Here is an 18,765-nt window from a genome sequence, read left to right as displayed (position 1 = left end):
ATATTTTAATTCAGGCAATTATGGATAAAGTTGTAAAGTAGAATTAGTGCATAGAAAGTAAAAACTTTAAATTTGTAAGAAAGAGTTCACTAGGTTCCCACAGATATTTGAAGACAATGGCAAATAGGATGAACAGGTGAAAATTGACTCATAGGGGTAGATTTACTAAAACTGGTTCACTCGGAATCTAGTGCAGCTTTGCATGGTAGCCAATAAGCTTCTAACCTCATCTTGTTCAGTTAAGCTTTGGCAATAAAACCTGGAAGCTGATTGGTTTCTATGCAGAAATGCATCTAATTTTGTACTCTCCAGCTTTAGTAAATAAACTCCATAGTGTTTTGTTATCAATAGGTTAAATTACATTTAAGCAAAAATGAATATGCTTGTCATATGTCAGCCCAGAATTTTTGTTACAGTGATTTCACTGTCAGTTAGATGTTTTTAGTTTTTAAATGCAGTACATCTCAGATTGCCTTCATTAGTTTACTGTGGATATATGCTTTAATTAAAGGTTAAACCAATTCATGTTTTAATTAGAAGAAATTAAGTAAAACCTTGCAAGTGTTTACTTTAAGTCAAGGCATAACAACAGTAAAACTAGTATATTATGATTCTCTTTAAACAGTAATGATTACATTAAAATGTAAGCACATTTGGGTGTGGGAGGGTATATTTATTAAAGGTACTAGACTGTGCACTTTGCAAGTGCAGCTGCACTCATTTTTCTTAGTAAATGTAAATGTGGTAAAGCGTCACTTTGCAAAGAATACCCAATAAGATGAAAGGAAAATGTGAAAAAAAAACATTTTGCTTGCACATGTTTAAATGATGGCAATCAGCAGAGCTTTACCACATTTACTAAGCTCTGGGGAAAATGCGTGCAGTTACACTTGGAAAGTGCACAGACTCTTTGCCTTTAGTAAATCCACCCCCATGTGTCTTGCTTACTGTTTAAATACACACAAACACACACATACACACAACTTACTCATCTTGCATGTGCATACATAAAAAAAGCAAAAAAAAAAAAGAAAGGGTGCACACACACACACACATGATCACATGGGGCTTATTATTAAAGTAGATATTTTCTCATTTGTTATCACTAAGGTTTTGTTTAAACTGTTAATAAACCAATTTTTATTGATGTCATTATCATTAATAATATGTTGTCTTTCTGGTTGCAGAAGCTGTCAGTCATGTATATTATTATTAGTAAATACTTGGTTGATCCTGCTGTTTCTGTGGATTTCCCTATTGTCAGAGGCAACACTATAGCAGCAAATCCTATTGCTGCTGCATTTCCACCAGTAACTTCCTCCTTTTGCCTCTGAAAGTCCCTTCTTTTTCATCGGCTTGCAGGGTGGCACAAGCAGGTTGACTGTTTCTTCTCCCCTAAAATCTGGCCCATGTAATAATTTGCTTTAGAATGTGGGGTAGCTCCAGCATAGATGATTGATAGAGTGTAATACTTACCTTTCCCAGAAAAAATTAAACTGCATATAGCATTCAGTGCTGGTCACATGCTTACAGACTGGGCATTTGGTAATTAGATCTCTAAATTCTGATATCGTTTTGGCAAAGATCATAGGTTAAAACATCTAGATTTTTGGTTATGCAAACAACACTGAAGTTAAACTGGGGAAGCATTTTCTCCAGGAAAGGTAAAGTTGGCCATACACTGTTTTTTTTTTTATTTTGCCAGCAACAGATTCCTCCATCTACAGCTCTCTACATCTACATATAAATGAGGTGGATGGAGGAATCCTCACCTACCAGGATACTGTATTCTGAAAGATGGACCGAGAGATCTGCTCTTACAGATGACAGTATAATTTGAAAGAGTTTCTATCCCTTCCCCTCTATATCCAAGCCCCAAAAAAACCTTTTTGGCCAGGGTTCTACTTTTTGAAATAGGAATATCATGTGACCCCATTTTATTACACATTCTGTAACATAGTCTGTAAACGACGACCAATTAAATTCAGGACAAAATCTCCAAACTGTATAAAACAACTTATTAGACTTTATTGTTAATTTTACAGTGACATTTAGGAAAGAGTAGCATACTTTTTATAAGGAAATGAAAAAATGTCTGTAAGAAAAAAGTCTACATATAATAAAGCAAAAGGCAGGACAAATTTTATAAGTTACAAAATATACATGAATGAGTGCAATTAGCTTTTAGACACATTATATAAAATAATCCCTTTGGAAAATAAATTAACTTGCATACATTTGAACAAAAAAACATAACAGAAGGTAAAATGGCACACAATACATTGTCAAATATCATAAGATCTTAATTGTCATTATTTTTATATAAATTATAGTTTACAATGGCCCATTATATTACTGACAGTTTCGATTAGTATTTCCAATAATACTTAGCAAAAACAAGATTACAGAGCAAGGTTCTCAGACTGAACTGCTAACATCATTCAGCTACCATAGACAAGTAGGCACCATGGACCATGAGTATGTGCCACACACAACAGGAACAAATGAAAACATTCTTAAATTCAATATACTGTCAGGTGTGCAGGAAAAGTTTTATAGTTTTAACACATGGCTGGCTAGGTAACACTTTTTAAATTTTGCTTCACACATATGGAATCGGTAATAAATTCCTTGGCACAAACACTTTAATTGGATATATTTTTTTAAATATACACGCATACAAACACCAGGACTGTTATTAATCATAAATGAAAGAACAAGTAGTATTTTGTTTTTAGTGTCGCTATTAACCGTATACATTCTGCCAAACAAATTCAGAAATATAAACCGAAAGTTTTATGATCTGTGGCAGTACTCATAGCTAGTACTGACTGGTGACCTTAAAACTGGTTAAAACAGCAAAGAAAAGCCAAACTGTTTATTGGTAACAATATTTAACCAAGCTATGTCCCTTTTTACAGATTTACATTTCTGGAATTTTAAAGGATAATTTTACACAGTACAGGTATAACACAATTTAGTTATGTTTATGTTATTACATATATTTATAATTATGCCAATGTTCTTTTTTTAAATAAAAAAAGTCTTTTCATGTTTAACTTTGCTTGACAATGGTATCTTCAACTTGCAGTCATTCTCAACCATACCCTTATATTTATAAAACAGCCAATGTATGACCACCCCTGTGTGATGGTAAGGAATAGCCATGGCGGTCACAAGGTATGATGGTTCTTAGAGTCTTTCCCAGAAAAAAGATGGGGCACCAGAGTTGTAGATACTTGTCTAGTGGCTACAAATTCTGACTTATCCATGATGATTCCTGCATCCCCGGTAGCCATTTTCTAATTAATTCAAAAATTAGAGAGGAAAAATCAGTGACAAGCGTAACCCACAACTTTTCATTGTAATCCTTAAAATTAACCTGACATCAGCGAGTTTAACATGAAATAATGTTGAGAGATAATAATGTTACTGTAAAACAAATATCCTTTTCCCTCTGGTAAAATAATCTGATTCTATGCTTGCTATTTAATCTAGTCTACTAGTTGTCCATCTATATCCTTTGCCTAATGTTCCTCCAATATTAGAAGCTTTGACATGTAGACCACTAACTTTGACCTGCTGGGAGTTCACTTTTTTGAAGAGAATATTCTACTTCTGATTGTCACACAAATACCTAACCTCACAAGGTTAGATACAAGACAGGTAATAGAAGTGAGAAATAACTCACTTATCTCAGCAGAGTGCAATGAAGTAATCATAATTGTAATAACATAATGTATTTATTAGGTGCAATATTGTTTCATGTAAAGCTCAATGAAAGGGCCTGTGCATGTGGATGCTGAACTTCAAACAACACAATCTGCCACAGTTCTTTTCTTTTGCACCCCCCCCCCTTCCCCCACATGCTCTGTGTACAGGTATTCACTATAAGAGTGATATGGGTCTACTGTGTGAATAGAATAGCAAGATCCTGTCCTTTTTTTTAATATTCTGTATACACCACAACCTCCAACCAGACATTTAGCTTTGTTCATATCCCCTCTGAGCTATCCTGGCATGACCTAGCATCCTCTACAGGGAGAAATGGGGCTGTCTCAACAGAATTGGGGACTTTATGGAGATGGTCTATGTTAGAAAATGAGTTTATGTGAAATCTCCAATAAACACTGTAAATAATATTGTAATTATGAATATATTTCAGTTAGAGCTGTATCAATCTGGGTGTGCAATATGCCTTCCCATAAATTCCTGTTCTATAGACACCATAGTTGCCAAAGGGAAAATTCTATTAATTACACCTTCTTTACTGTATAACAGAAGTCTTTGCTGAGAATCCTCTTTCAGACAGTTCGGTGCCAGAGTTAGTTTATCTAACAATGGGACAAACCTGTTGGCTTCACAAATATGCACTTCAAAGGACCTCTCATTTAGATATGCAATCAAGGTGGCCAGCCTTTCATGAATACTTAGTTTCCCAGGAAAAGGTCATGAACTTGCATGCTTAAATTCCATAAAGGGTGGGTCAAGATTTGCCTTAAAGGGGGTTGGTGTACGCTAAATTTGAAGTTAGCCAATTATGAAAGGGAATAGATTTGCCAACCAATCAGAGATACTCCATGAAAATTAATGGAGGAGAGGCCTATAATTATGGACACTGGAGAGAGAGAGGTTCTCTTTGGGAACACCAGGGAAAGAGAATGGAACTTGTACATCCAGTTCCACAGTAATTATAGAATTTATCCCTTGCACTTATATCTAAATGTTTGTCTTATGTCTTTTCTGTCTCATTGTTTGTATTTTTTATTATGTTCAAGCTTTCTTAATAATGTTTCTTTTATGTAACTAGATAGATTGTTTGTGTTAGTTTAGACCTCCATCCTATTTACCAATACATTTTGGTTGTTGTGTTTAACCTTTCACTTCTGGGTAAGAACTCCGTATTTACCAAATCACATCAGAGAAATATTATATTTCTATTATATTTCATAATCTATAGATTTGGTCAACAGTCTTTAATCTCTACAATAGATGTACATGCAACAGGTAATAAGTACAATAGGCATGTAAACAAAGTTATGGCTTTAGGCAAGCTAATGTCATCTGCTAAGGCTGTATTTGTACCTCTGTGCACAGGTACTAATATATATATATATATATATATATATATAGACACACAGTGTGTGTGTGTGTGTATATATATATATATATATATATATATATATATATATATATATATATATATATATATAGTACTGATGTGCAACAAAAAAAACCAAGCAGCTAAGGAGACAAACATAGCAGAAATATGTTTCCTAGAATTCTACACTTCCTACACATTTTCAACAAACGTGTTAGTTTGTGGTTAACACTGATTTATTAAACATTGATTTTTACACTAACAGAATTAGCAGAAGTTGTATCTTCCCTAAACCTGGATGAAGGAACATGGAAAATGCAACTATGTTAGTTAGCTTCATGTAAATTTACTGTTTTAAAGCTGAAATCCAGGCATAGCCAAATATATCCTGAAATGTAGCCCGTGCCTCATCTTCCTTAAATTTTGCAAGATTTCTTATGCAATGTGCTTCAGTATGCAGTAAATTTCAAAATGCTGCCTTTGAGTACATACTATTCAACCAGTCGCACCAACTGGCTACTTACAATAGGACAACCAGTCACATACATGCATTTTTTTCAGCTTTACTCAGGCTAAGTGTGATGTCAGAACTGTCTGAGAAAAATGACCTGTATTCAAAGAGGCATTCTTAGCCTCTGCTCTGCCTTTGCAACTCTCACCCTATAGACAGTTACACCTAGCAGACTGGTTAAAGTAATAAGTTAGCAGCAGAAATGCAAGAGAAGGTGTCACCAGACCTTATACTAGGAACTGGCATGTCTTGGTTTCTAGATGGCTGGCATAGTAAACAGACAAAATTTCACAGGCTTCTAGTAGGTGTTCTGCAGGAAGAACTGCTTAGCTTTCACATGGACTCCCTCACTCTTTCTGAGCTGATGTGAATTCAGATTTAAAGTTCATTGCACCATATATAGGCTTTTTCTGGGCTTTTTCATTAAGATAGTAAAAGAAACAATGCTAATGTTTAAACAAGTGATAATTCAATTCAGTTTTCTGTGTGTTTTATGCATTCAACTCTGTTCAATCAAATTCATTATGATGTGATAGCATGTCTTTCACAAGGCCATAGAAGGTAATTTACTAACCGAGTATTGTTTCCTATGCTCTTTTGTTTTTAAATTACATCAGCTGCAATGATTTGGTGTCTTTATGAGAACAGAAATACTGTAAGTCTAATATAGAAATATCGGTCTACAAAAAAATCCCAAAAGTCAAGGGTTTTCAATACCTCACAGTTTAAATATATATATGTATAATCAAACCTCTATCAGGTTTCTTTTTTCATAAAGGTGTCCCACTGCGAAGAATTCCATTCACTTCCTATGCTAGAGGTGCAATGGGAAACAACAGGAAATATCTCTGAAGAGAGGAGAATTCACATCTAAGACAGTGACTTCTAAAAACATGGCAAAGAGTCTACACTTTAAAATGTGATTGGTAACCCCAGGTAGCTACTCACTATTTTCTCTTCTTAGCATCAATCCTTATTATTCACCCCTATAACTGGCTGGGCCCAAACGGTGGATAGGGAAGAGTGATAAAGCAGAGTTGTGTAACATGGCAGAAAGAAGCTAATTAAACACATGCTTACGTACAGACATAAATATGAAACACCTTATGCTACATATAAATGTTCATTTGTATGACATTTGCAGTTAATTTTTTTTAGACCTGTTCTATGGAGATTACACATTCATTTTTTTATTATACATTAACATTAGATTCATTAAGGATCTAAAAAAATCCACATTAGAGGAAAATGTGAGGAAAAGTACATTTTATTTTTGTTGAATAGACACATCTTATAAAAGCATTAAGAGCAAGAACAACTGCACTTTAGACATCCTTTCCTACGCTTCCTAAGATAACATTAAATTTAATTTTCTTAACTCATATTATGCCGGTTCAAAACTTCAGAAAACTGAAAATATAAAGCTTTATAGCCTGCAATAAACTACCATAAAATCTGCTGAATGCCATCATGTGAGGTTCCAGTAAAAATCTAACAACATTTTATATATTTTTTTTTATTTTTTATATAAATGAGTCATGATTTAACTAATTTTTAAAAGGTATTTACAGTTTATTTTCAAGAAGATTAAAAGGTCAAGTTGTTTACTCAGTTAATCCATAATTTATGTTTGAAATAATGAGCAATTGTATTTCTTCTTAAAAACTCCCTTTGCATTGTTTGTATAAACATATTTTATAGCTGCTAGGGAATATTCTTTGGCAATCCAAGATATACCGGTCATATAAAAAATGCACACTTAATCAACTTTTGTCGTGCCAATAAATCTGAAATTCTAGTTTGCTTGGTTGCTATGTGTGTGGAGTGTCTCGAATCTGGCCATCAGTTAGATGAAAATGTCATGGGAACTATTAACATTTAGTTTATGTTAGGAATGCATATGCAAATTGACTATAAAGTGACTTTCAATACGTCAGCCCAAAAGCTGTGCATAACAGGAGAAAGAGATAGCCGTTATTTGTATCCACTGATTAATTTACAAGTAGTATTGGAGAAGGTCTGGGAAATAAAATAAATAGGAAGTCTCCTATGTAAACCAGAATAACTGTTATAAGCATGACTTGCCAGAGCAGCATACTAACCTTTACGCTGGCACATGCACTTATTTATTTTGCATTTATTATAACATGGCACAACTTTCTCTTAAACTGAATCTGCAGACTTTAGCAGGGGGTAAAGAGAAACTTTGGCAGTTTAAATATACATAGCATTGCAGATTGCTGTGCTACTCATTTGGGTCTGCAGAGAGAAAAAAATTCTAATGGAATTAAATAATATCTTGCTGGTCTGCTGGCAAAAAGCCTGAGCATCGAGATGACCTTCACTGCGGCACATTCATATGATTAACACTACTAAATCTAAACTGGATTAGTTTTTTGCTAAATTACTTTTATTATTACTACTTGTGCAGTTTTCACTGTGCTACTGAAGTTTGAAAGTTTAGTAAATAAATTAGAAAAATGTAATCACAGCATCTAATTTACTTAAGTGTGATGTGAGGTGAAGTGAAGCGTAACATCCAATCATGTGCAGAGACGTTCCTATTTTTTTTATTTCCTATCACATGTTTAGGCCTAATTTTAGACATTATGGTGCCATACAATAGGATCAAGTGAATGATAATGTCCTCCTGTACAAGCTCCAGCTCATGTGTCATGTGATTAGTTAGAAAAAAACTCAAATGCATTATGATAAGCAGCATGTTGACTTCTTTATGTTTACAGCTGCCCTCAGCTGTACAGACCCCTATACAAAAGAAAGGAGTGATAATTTCACGTTGAATAATGAGGATTGACATAGCCAGCACTTAGCTTCCCGAATAGTAAACTTTATTGAACGAGTAAAATGTGCATATAAAATTTCTTACGCGTTTCGGCAATAAGCGTTAGTCATAGCCATTTTCATGCTACCTGAACAATAAAGAACCTTTTAGTTCTTCTGTTTCAGGCTGCATAAATTATGATTGCAAATGCTGACACCAAAGGAGACCTGTTGGGAAGGCCACCTGAGAATGCCATCTTTGTGTTCTCAGTACCACTTGGCATCACTTTATGTAAGTAGACACAACTTTATGATGTAATGGAGATAGTCTATCAAAATGACCAAGCTGAAAGTACAGGTTTCAATGGAAGACTGCACAGAAATTACTAATCTTGTAGCTGATGACTTCTCTATGTAGTAACAGATGTTACAATAAAAATACCTGATAATTCCACTTAATGGACACATACATGAAGCTCATATAACCGAGCAGTTCCCCATTACAACTTGATTCAGCTATATGCCAGAGCTGCTAATGTTGCCTTTGGATCCACAACTGGCTAAATAGGTTCTGGATTAGAGCTGTCCTAATTGAATGAATGAATGAATGGATATTAGTCCAAATAAGTAGAGACTGCTTCCTGATTTCTTCTTTCCCTCACTGCCTTTGAAGTCTTTGGTGACTTTAAATACTAAGAGAAAGGGCTCAGTCGTACCACATAGTGTGGGTTATTGTGTGCATACCATGTGTGCACTGGTGTGCAGTGTGAGCACCTGCTGCCCTCTGCTACAGTAAGTGAAATTAAATGAATGAGATGAAATGCAATGCAGTTCTTGCTATTTTCCTTATTTTTTACTCAAGTTGTTTATGTAAATCTATGTGCTGCAATGCATTATGATTCATTATAGCATGACAGAATGCACTGCGCAAAATGCAACATGTCCAAGTTTTTTCAATGCTCACCAATGCATTAACATTAGTGAGAACTGAAACTATACTATATGACATAAGGCAAATTGCTTGGTTCTTATTTTAGCTGGTATGACCAAGTCCTAATTTAGGCAGAGCTGTGTTCAAGGGAGAGTTGCTGATATTACATACCACATGGCAAGCAAGACGAAGGTTGAGAACTATCTATACTGCTGAACTTTAGATTTTCTGCACTGGACCTAAACTATATGGAGAGATCTACACTATTTTACTGTTCTCACAAAATTTCCTGAGGCTTTTTTTTTACATGCTACAATTTAACTCCAGGCATATATGCCATAGAGCTGACTGAAAGAAGAATAAAAGGTAGATTTTTAAAATATTCTAATCTATGCATTTTCACACACAAAATGTCTTACCTATTGAAAACACACATTTATTTTATATTAAAGATGGCATATAAATGCCACTTTAGCCATGTTATTATAATGGTACAAAATAATCAAAACAGAAATAGAAACTATGATTTTTTTTTTTTAAAGAATGCCTAAACTCAGCATAAAAATGTTCAAAGGACCGAGCAAGCACCCAATCCTCTACTGGACCCTGATGATTTTTCTTCTTAGGTACATAGTCCTTCCTTGTGAAAATCTGTGTATCCATGCTAAGAAATACTTTGGCTATGATGGAAGATCTTAGTGGAGTTATGAAAGTTGAGAATTTCTATTTACCTATTTCATCTGTGTATGATTGGATAATTGATGTGGATATCATAGAATTCATTGTATGAAAATTCTCAGCTCCTCTAGTGATCAGCCTAAATACTGCAACATAGTGGCAGACTCAGTTTATTTTGTATCCCATTAGGACCCAGGATCGGCATGGCATTTGCCATTGGGTATAGGGGAAGGGAACCAGCAAAAGTTAGGTTGCTGGACTCCTTTTTCCTTTTACTGACCCAGAAGTGACATGTAAAATGTCACTTCCAGATCCCCATGTCACTTTCCCAATCTAAAAAAAGCTGATAGAATGCAATCTTTTAGACTCCTGTTGTCTCATTAAGAGAACATGTCAGCAAAAAAATCATAACTTTTTGTCCCCTGTGCGATAAAAAAAATTGTAATGAAAGTGTCAAAAATGAAAATTACTCTCAAGAACCTAAAATTTCCCCCTGAAAATGTTGCACCTCATCCCCCACCCCCACATACAGGCATGTACAGACATAAAGCATATGTTGCTCATGTTACATATCACTGCATACGAGTGAGGGAAATATTTCTAGGCCCATTATTCATAGTTAACGATGACATGTAGGTGTTTTTAAAGCACCGCCTTTGGCAAATATATGGTACTGCAGTTCGTCATCATTTCATGGGCTCACACAATTTTAATGTTTGATATGTTGGGTATCTATTTACTTGACAGAACCTTTTTGTATTTTTACCAAAACTTGGTAATTTGTTGTGCTTGTGTGCCCTAATTAACTTTAGTGTATTTTTTACTGAACTGTTGCATTTCATAAACTGTTGCACTAATATGTGACAAAAAAAGAAAAATGGAACTGCCACTCTTTTATTCTAAAGGGTGTCTACTTTCATAAAATATATTATGTTTTGGGGTAGTTCTGTAATCTTCAGAAATTAATTGATTCTTGAATGTGTGGTGAAAGGGTTAAAGCTAATGGAAAAACTTAAAATGATTTTAAATAACATTCTTTAGGAAGTACATAAACTTTGTGTATGCAATTCAATTAGGTGGTGAATGGAAGGAAATATAGCTTATTATCTAACAACAGTGGTGTATTTTATTTGCATGAGTATGAACATGTAGGACTTAGAATAAATAAATAATAATAACAAAAAAAACACTGCTGATCCAGCTCTTGTAGATCCATGAATTTCAATGATATGGTCTGATCTACACTTAAACAAGAATTAGGCAACTTATTTTGCTCATATCCAGTGCTCGCAATAATATACAAATATGAAAAAACTGCTTCTAATAGCAACACAAATGTAATTAAAACTGAGAAAATATGATGAAATTTATGCTTATATAGTTCATGTCTTGCCAGTAGTCAAATTAATTTTTCAAACAACCATTCATGAGGCATGACAAAAATGTCCTAAAAACAAAACAAAAGCTATTCAAGGTCTTAAGAACTAGAGCTGGTTAAACATGACTTAACTGACTGTGACAGTTTAAGCCACAACTTGGAGACTGCTTGACTTCCAGACACTTGTTTTCTAAGACATCTATGCACAAAGAGCAATAGCAGTTGCCAATATGTCTGATGTTTCACAGTACCACATAAAAAATCTATACAGACGTTTTACCCCAAGCTACATTTTTGTCATACTTCATTAGTTCTCTCAATCTTTTCCAAATCTATTGGACATTTATATGATAATACTTGATTGTTGCAGGAAGCATATTGGAAAGACTTTGTTTTCCTAAAGGCAGAATCTTGCAAGAGAAAGTCTATAAAATGCCTCTCCTGTTTGTCCAGATTGATCAGTTTTGCTAAAATTCCAACCAATAGCACTTCTGTCAGCACATATTATCTTCAGAATAGAGACAAGCAATGTGAAATACATATAGACACAATGGTTGGACATATGGTTTTCTGTATCATTTGCCAATTTAGGATTTTATGTTACAATGTTCCGGCAAGAATTTTAGGCAGATGGTGCAGTACCTGTATCCTGCAGGACTTTCAATAAGAATTCATGAAAAATGTAGATTACACCCAGTGACAAAGTTGTTTAGTATAAACTGTGGTACAGTTACATCTCTCTGGTGGAGTTGGATACTTTAACAACACAGTGGAGGTTTGACACCTATCCAGTTAATTCCACCGTGGAATACATTTTTCTAGGAGGTACAGTGATGATCAATATTTCTTGGTTATAGGCTGAAAATTATAGGCCTGCCTAAATTGGAATGGGAAAATACGTACGGGATGAAGCAATTGTTTGGCTAAGGCCTCCACCCTGAGCTTACCAACTTAACTTTGTTCCTCTACTGTTTCTTTAAAGCATATCTAAACACAAAAATGTAATATATTGCAGCTTAGCAGTCCTCAGATGTGGAGAGCGTGTGTTGTGCAGTGTACATTTCAACTCATTTTCAGCATGCTGAGAACAGAGATGAGTTCCAGGAACAAATTAACACCTATGCACATGTGCAAGAGTTACATAATCTTGGAAATCTAATGTCCAAAGGGCATTTTCACAAGACCCGAGAGAGTGGCAGGGGAGATAGGAGCCGTGACTGGCCCCTGGACTGCTTGAGGAGATCACTGTGTAAGGTAAGTGTGCCACAATATGCAAATATTATGTACATATTATTTTCAGCACACTAGTTATTATATAGCAAGATTGTAATTAAAACTGTAATTAATACTATTGATCCAAGACAGTGCGTGAAGCGTATTGTATCATAATATGTACTGTATTTACCCATAAAGTGAGAAATTTTTCCAGACTATGTACAGTGTCTTTATAATAGATATTTTGCCTTTCTAGTATATTAAATTGAATTGAATAGACTGTTAAAGAAGCCATGGTACATAATCAAGTTCATATTCATACTACTCACTGCACTAATGCCTGCACATTAACACAAATATGTTAACTATTAACACACGTGTTTTTGTGCATCGGGTCATGTTGCATTTCTGCAGGAAGCACATCTGAAACAAAAAATTTACCTGTATAATTGTTTTTAATGCAGAGCTAGTTCACATTATTCCAATTAAGTAGGCAGATAAGTTTTCTTGTGCTGTAGATGTACATATGTTCATTGCCAACAAAATGAACATATACTGTACATTTTTAATGTGAGTGAGCATTTACTGTGCATTATTGCAGTGCATATGTGTGAATGAGCATTAAACGAGTCCATGGATGTGACACAATCATTATGAGGTCTGCTCACGTCTGTAGTTTTCTTGTCAAAAACTACACCATCAAGGACATACAATTGGCCAATGCATTAGGGTGCAATAATACTTAACACATAATATATCCTCCTCTCAAAAAAATATTATCATATGCTAAAATCACTTGAGGGATCATTTAAGCATGTCTTAAATGCTATTACAGTTTGATAAATCAGATCTATCAGATCTATTACTACTGAAGATATTAAATCAAAAGAAAAAAATACAAAGTAAAATAAGCAGCAAAGGGCACATGCAAGGATGTTGAAGACAGTGGTCATGTAAATCCTAAGCTCTTGTGCACCTCTGCTTTTCTTCATTCCAGTACTATCTGAGGATCAATATGGGCAAAATAGGGAAGCAAAAGCCCTCAGCTTCAAGCCCCCTCCCCAGGGAACAGCGGTCTGAGAGCATGGAGTGTTATCTGAAAAGGCTTCCATCCCTGGCCTCCAGTGAGCCAGCTTGACAGAAAGAAAATATGGTGCTCCTTCTGGACCTCACACTTGAGGTAACCACAGTTTCTCTGGCAAATTCATCCCATCAGTGCCATATATGACAGCTGACATCTTATATGAAAAGCTTCTTATTCTGTTATCAAACATTTCATGCACTATATCCACTGCTGAGACTGGGAAAATAGGTGAAGAATTATGGGGTAAAATTGCCTTAATTGGTGTTTGTAAAGACCATATGGAAACTAAACTTGACGATTTAGTCCAATATGTCACATCTTGGAAGAAGTCAACTTCAAGCTGAAACATAACATCTCACAGTTGCAACAAAAAGACTTAGAGAACAGAGAAAGACATCTGAGTTCTTGATTTCTTAGGTTGTTTTTCATTGTTCTCTTAAAAAAGAGAGTAGGTGGCCATTATTTAACATCTCCATGTTCCCTCTCTGTTTCTGTTGTCCTGTCCATGGAGACCTGAGATGAACACAGATCTCAGGTTTTCTGACTCTGATGTATGTCTTACCCCGACCATACGTTTATTTTCTGTTTTAATTTTTCCAGTTTTTTGATTGCTATATATATTGGATTCTATCTTTAAGTTTAGATTGACTCACCAAATTAGGCATGCATATTACAGCCACTTATTCAACTTTCTCTAAAGTGAACTATCCTCCCCTAATCCAAGAAATCCATACATTGCTATAACAGTGGGACGCTCATGACATTTCTTTCCCAGGTAGAATTAAAATTCTAAAAATGTCCATACTACTAAAACTCATGTCCAGATCTAGGAGGGTAGGCTACACCCCCCCCCCCCAGCTTTCTCTTGTGCCCCCCCAAGGCTGGCCACCCCATTGTAATTCTTCCTGGCTGCTGAGTTCCTCTCCCCATCTATGCACTCAGGTCTGGGACAAACTTGGGGGGGGAGGGGCAGCCTGGAGCAGGGAACTAAATCAAAAAGCCAGAGAGAACTCACTGTGATAGAGTGGAGAGGAGGTGCGGTCTGTGCTCTTCTTCTCCTGTCAGAACAGTGATCATCCATGCAGCAGGTGACACAGGATCGGTCTGTACACACAGGTTTGATTATGTGTCCCCTATCCACATTTCCAGCTGCTGGGAGATGGGCAGCCCTTGGAGAACATAGGGGATAGGTAATCAAACCTGTGTGTGCAGCCTGATGAAGAGCGATCCCTGTGTCATCTGCTACACAGAGAATCGCTATTGTGGCAGGAAGAGGAGAGTATATCCCAGCCCAGCACACCTTCTCTGGCACTCTAGCGGAATCCCTGACTGTAATTTTTTATTGGAGGGGGGTTGGAACATACAGGTGGTGAACTGTACTGGGACCAATCATTTGTACTTGGGTACAATTAAAAGGTTTGTGGAGGAGGAGGGATGGGGGGATATTTGTACTGGGTAGGGCAATTTCAAGGGGGGATTTGTGTATCTAGATGGAGGAATGGGGGGGGGTAATTTGTGCTAGGAGATTCTGGTGGGATATTGGTTAAGAGGAGGAATGGGGAGATTTGACCCCCTGTACCTTGTCTTCCTGACCCCCCTGGTCCTCTGTCCTGCTGACCCCCTAGTCCTCTGCCCTACTAACCACTTGTCCTCTGTCTGCTGACCCCTGTAAACTGCTCTGGTAACCCACTGTCCACTGCCCTGATGAACCCCTGTCCTGCTGACCCCCTGTCCTCCATTCTGCTGACCCCTGTACACTGCCCTACTGACCCCCTGTCCTCCGTTTTGCTAACACCATGTCCTCCATCCTACTGACCCCCTGTCCTCCATCTGGCAGACCCCCGTACACTGCCCTACTGACTCCTATACACTGCCCCGCTGACCTTGCATCCTCTGTCCCCATAATATTTTTCACTGCACCCCCACATCAGACATTCTAGATTCGGCCCTGCTGAAACTGGTATATATGTTAAAAACATTATCTGTCTCAGATCCAATGACCCAGCTATGCACACTATACAATGTATTGCTTAATTTCATCTGTCATAATAAAGCTCATAGAATGGGGGTCGGCTCCATTTACTTGAATGGGTCATGATTGGCAAGCGGTAGCACCCACCAAAAGCAACAGGGGGTTTAATTCCTGCTGCGGCATGTGTACACCTTTGACTGCTGCCTTAGCAGGTAATGGGTAGGAGTCAGGGCCAGTAAAACCGTGCAGGGTTTTACCACCTCCAAATTTACATGTGTACAAGCCCTAGGGGGGTCGAAGCTGAATGCAACAAAGGGCTCATTCATAAGTGCAGCAGGCATTACTGCCCTGCTAAAAAGTGAACTGAATGTGTTTGGCAGGTGATGCCTCCTCAACACCTGATTTAAACACATGATTGCCATGCACTGCAAGCGATTGGGGCACACTAGTACAGAAATTAGAGGTTTAAATCAGGTGTGAGGAGGCGACACTGTTCCCAGTGATCTTTGCCTTCTCCCACGTTGTTCAAGTAGATCTCCACCTCTTTAAGGCTGCCTACCTCTGCCATAAAATATCCAGCTCAGTTTTCCTCTCTCCTAAATCTAAATGTGGTCTAGGGGCACCAGATTAAATCAAGTATTACTATGTGACTATGTCTTCTAGCAATCGCTGGTCAGAATTAGAATTGGGACAATTCATCCCTGCTCATTGATCTGGCCACATTCAGATGCCATTTAAAAATGAGCCATCTATTAGTTGCTCTATCTTGCTCTCTTATGACCAATGCATTATACAACCCTGGAAAACCGGATAATTTATCTAATATACAAATGTTACTCTGGGTACAGGCAGGCATCTTCCAATTACAACATTTTAAAAATCTGATGTCCCATAGGTATTGTTCTTTTGAAGAACTCTGGACTGGGAATAAATGCTCCCATATATAGGCCTTCTATTTTTATCTCCAATTTAGACATTTCTTTTCAGCCCTGCGACCTTCTGTAGTTTTGGACTGACCCACAATCTTTGAAACCATCTGTGCTCACTGTACCTCCGAGCCCGATTTATTTCTATACAAAACACTTCTAGAAGTTACCTCTCTAACAGAGGAATCTCATTTATACACTGCTACAATAAATTAAAGGAACACTTTGAAACACGTAAGATCTCAATGGGGAAAAATATCATGCTGGATATCTATACTGATATGGACTGGGTAATGTGTTAGGAACGTAAGGATGCCCCATCGTTTGATGAAAATAAAAATGATCAACTTACAGAGGACTGAATTCAAAGACACCCCAAAAATCAAAGTCAAAAAATGATGTAGCAGGTTAGTCCATTTTTCTGAAATTTAATTGTAGCAACTCAAAATGGTACTCAGTAGTTAATATGGCCCCCACGTGCTTGTATACATGGCTGACAATGTCGGGGCATGCTCTTAATGAGACGATGGATGGTGTCCTGGGGTATTTCCTCCCAGATCTGGACCAGGGCATCACTGAGCTCTGGACAGTCTGAGGTGCAATCTGGCATCATTGGATGGACCAAAAAATGATATCGCAGAGATATTCTGTTGGATTTAGGTCACGCAAGTGTGGGGCTATTCAATGGTATCAATTGCTTCATCCTCCAAGAACTACAAGTGTACAATCCCAACACACATGTTCATGCATTAAAAATGGCTGTCTGTATAAGTGGGTGCTGCAGCGACCGTCAGCTGGAACCAAACAGAAGCAGCAAGGGAGAATGTCACCAGCACACCGAGGATCACCAATATGAGTCCATCAGGCATGTGACATCATGATGTGATGTTACATGCCTGATGAAGGAGTCCTGCGAGACTCCGCAACATTGCCTTGCTGTAACAATGTGATCGTTCATTAAAACTTTTGGACCCATATTGGCGATCCTTGGTGTGCTGGTGACATCCTCCCTTGCATATCCTCCAGGAACTGTCTGAATACTCTCGTCACATGAGGCCAGGCATTGTCATGCGCCAGGAGGAACCCAGAACCTACTGCACTAGTGTTGGGTCTGATAATGGGTCCAAGGATTTCATCCCGATACCTAATGGCAGTCAGGGTGCCATTGTCTAGCCTGTAGAGGTCTGTGCGTCCTTTCATGGATATTCCTCCCCAGACCATCACTGACCCACCACCAAAATGGTCATGCTGAACAATGTTACAGGCAGCTTAATGTACTCCATGGTTTCTCCAGACCCTTTCATGTCTGTCACATGTGCTCAGGGTGAACCTGCTCTCATCTGTGAAAAGCACAGAGTGCCAGTTGCAGACCTGCCAATACTGGTGTTCAATAGCAAATGCCAATTGAGCTCTATGGTGCCTGGCAGTGAGCACAGGGCCCACCAGAGGACGTTGGGCCCTCAGGCCACCCTCATGAAGTCTGTTTCTGCTGGAGGCTCTGGCAGTGCTCATCCTTTTCCTTCTTGCACAAAGCAGCAGATTCCGGGCCTGCTGATGGGTTAAGGCTCTTCTACGGCCCTGTCCAGCTCACATAGAGAAACTGCCTGTCTCCTAGAATCTCCTCCATGCTCTTGAGACTCTGCTGGGAGACACGGCAAACCTTCTGGCAATAGCACATATTGATGTGCTATCCTGGAGGATTTGGAGTGCCTGTGTAACCTCTGTAGGGTGCAGTTATCACCTCATGCTACCAGTAGTGACACTGACCCTAGCCAAATGCCAAACTAGTGTAAAACAGCCAGAAAAGAGGAGTAGGGAAAAACATGTCAGTGGCCTCTACCTCTAAAACCATTCCTGTTTTGGGGTTGTCTCATTGTTGCCCATCTACTGCACATGTTGTTCATTTCTTTAACACCAAAGCAGCTGAAACTGATAAATAATCCTCTCTGCTACTTAAGTGACCAGATCAATATCCCAGGAGCTTAACTGACTTGACTTAAAAAGTATTCCTTTAATTTTTTGAGCTGTGTATATAAAAAGCAGCTCTCCATTGCTCTATCCCTCTAACATGCTGAAACAAAATTTGGGACATGGCATTCAAATAATTATGATGTGCAAGCCACAAATTTAGTTATAAAATGTTCATGTTTTAATACAAAACCCCTAATGTTTTTCATGCTTACAACCC

At 37.5% G+C, this 18,765-nt stretch overlaps 1 protein-coding gene across 2 annotated transcripts in view; it reads right to left on the bottom strand.

Moving 5' to 3' along the window:
* Nucleotides 1-18,765, bottom strand: part of LOC149474280 (protocadherin-9) — a 495,964-nt gene that overhangs the window by 372,762 nt on the left and 104,437 nt on the right. The window contains exon 3 of one of the 2 annotated variants that reach the window (XM_089668342.1): nucleotides 2,005-3,302. The exons of the other annotated variant lie outside the window; for it this stretch is intronic. Coding sequence (XP_089524468.1) covers nucleotides 3,174-3,302 — 129 coding nt within the window. The 3' untranslated portion in view covers nucleotides 2,005-3,173. Of the gene's footprint in view, nucleotides 1-2,004; nucleotides 3,303-18,765 lie in introns of those variants that run through there. 2 annotated transcript variants of the gene reach the window in all.

This window comes from Staurois parvus, unplaced genomic scaffold, assembly GCF_062004578.1.
Source record: "Staurois parvus isolate SC_StPar_1 unplaced genomic scaffold, SC_StPar_1.0 ptg000007l, whole genome shotgun sequence".
In the NCBI taxonomy this organism is placed as follows: Eukaryota; Metazoa; Chordata; class Amphibia; order Anura; family Ranidae; genus Staurois; species Staurois parvus.
This window is presented reverse-complemented; position numbering and strand designations above follow the sequence as displayed.